Genomic DNA, 1,709 nt, shown 5'->3' on the forward strand with positions numbered 1-1,709 from the left:
TTTTTTTTTTCAGATTAAGAATTGACAGTGACAAAACTTTGTTGGAGAATGTAAACTTGGGATATTGCTCGTCAAGATCTGGATTCCACCTTAACAGACTTTGAGTTTTATCGGTACGTTTAATGTATTTTATTCGTTCCTTAGCTGTTAAGTGCGAATCAAATGTGTAAATAAAAGTTCATTACAAGCTGGTCTTCTTGAAAGTTTTGACAATTAGTGCGGGAAGGCATTCTGTCACTCTGAGGCCAAAGAAGGCTTTGTAAATAGTGGAAAAATATTACCAACTTAAAGTCTATATGTAAGGTAATACTCTCTGTGCCCTTGAACCTTATAATCTTCCACCCTGAAAAAGGGAGGATCTATGGCTTCCTGCAGGTCAGGCTACACTAAATTTCTTTCCACCTTTTTTCCCCGTGAAGGGATTTAGTGCCGTCAGTGCACCTCACGTGATGCACTGTAAGCATTACCAGCGTTGTTTGAAACGTCCCTTCGGCCCATAGTTGCACTAACCCTTTTTCAAGTTTTTAATTTACCTCCTTTTCTAATTCATTTCTCCCATCTGGCTGTCCAACCACTCTAACTCCCTCTGTTCAGTCTCTTACTCTCTGAGTAGCCAAAAGGGCTCCAGAGCGTGCTTTACAGCTTAATTTAATAAAGCAATCAATTGCTTTATGAACTTCGATTAGAAAATGATATAGAGATGCCTGTCCAATTGGTCCCTACGTAAAAAAGAAAAAATAATAAGCTACCTCAGAGCATTAGAAGCGTTTCTCGAGCCATAAAGCTTAATACAAACTCAGATTTTTCACTCTGCCGACCTAGTACATAGTATATATATATATATATATATATTATAATAGATTATAATGTATCACTTATTCCAGACCCACTGTAAGTCTGTAAGTTAACTTACGGTTTCCTATCCACCCAGGAGAAGCAAATTAAAACTTTAAAAAATGTAATGAAATCCTGGTAAAGCAGAACGAAATCCAATTCAAAGTCAGGAAAGTAACACTTACCGATGATGACGGATTTCATCGTGGTGGCTGGCGTAGTAGATCAGAAGAAGAACTGAGCCTCGAGATATTCTGAGCTAGTGAGGACCCGAAGTCTGGAGGGAAGGATCTGCCTTCTCTCTCCCTCGTCCACTACTTTATATCTACCTCGACGGCCATCTCAAGTTTCTGTCCGAGGATGAAGTCGACCTTGGCGAGTGACCACTGACCTCCCTCCCCCTTCTAGTCTGGTCGCATTTTTCGGCCTACGGTTTCTGCACCAGCGAGAAGAAAGGATGAAGGATGCCATTATTACAACTGTTAGTTCATCTGCAAGAAGCATTGCCTAGTAGAGGACTGGGTTTGGATAAAACACGAGACTATACGCTGACACGTTCATCCTTCAATTTTGAAGCAAGGATGAACATCCTATGCAGAGGGGTTCCATAGCATTAGCCCCTTTACATACCAGCATAAAATATTATTATTATTATTATTATTATTATTATTATTATTATTATTATTATTATTATTATTATTAAAGCCTCGCAATCCCACAGTGCTAGACGAGATGATAGCTCACAAGGATCGTATGTTATAAATGAAATTGAGAGCAAAACAAAAAATAAGTATATTAGACTAAAAACGTAGGCTTATTATAAAGTGAATTTTCACTACGAAGTATAGCCACACGAACACAAGACATTTGTTGAG

The 1,709-nt window shown here is 38.5% G+C and overlaps 1 protein-coding gene across 1 annotated transcript in view; it reads right to left on the minus strand.

The window, feature by feature from the left end:
- LOC135224922 (U-scoloptoxin(01)-Cw1a-like) overlaps positions 1–1,139 on the minus strand; it is a 2,498-nt gene extending 1,359 nt beyond the window's left edge. The window contains exon 1 of the mRNA XM_064264247.1: positions 1,020–1,139. Within this exon, the coding sequence (XP_064120317.1) occupies positions 1,020–1,038 (19 nt within the window). The 5' untranslated portion in view covers positions 1,039–1,139. The remainder of the gene's footprint in view (positions 1–1,019) is intronic.
- Between the last annotated feature and the right edge of the window lie 570 nt (positions 1,140–1,709).

The sequence above is a fragment of the Macrobrachium nipponense genome, chromosome 12 (genome assembly GCF_015104395.2).
Source record: "Macrobrachium nipponense isolate FS-2020 chromosome 12, ASM1510439v2, whole genome shotgun sequence".
NCBI lineage: Eukaryota > Metazoa > Arthropoda > Malacostraca > Decapoda > Palaemonidae > Macrobrachium > Macrobrachium nipponense.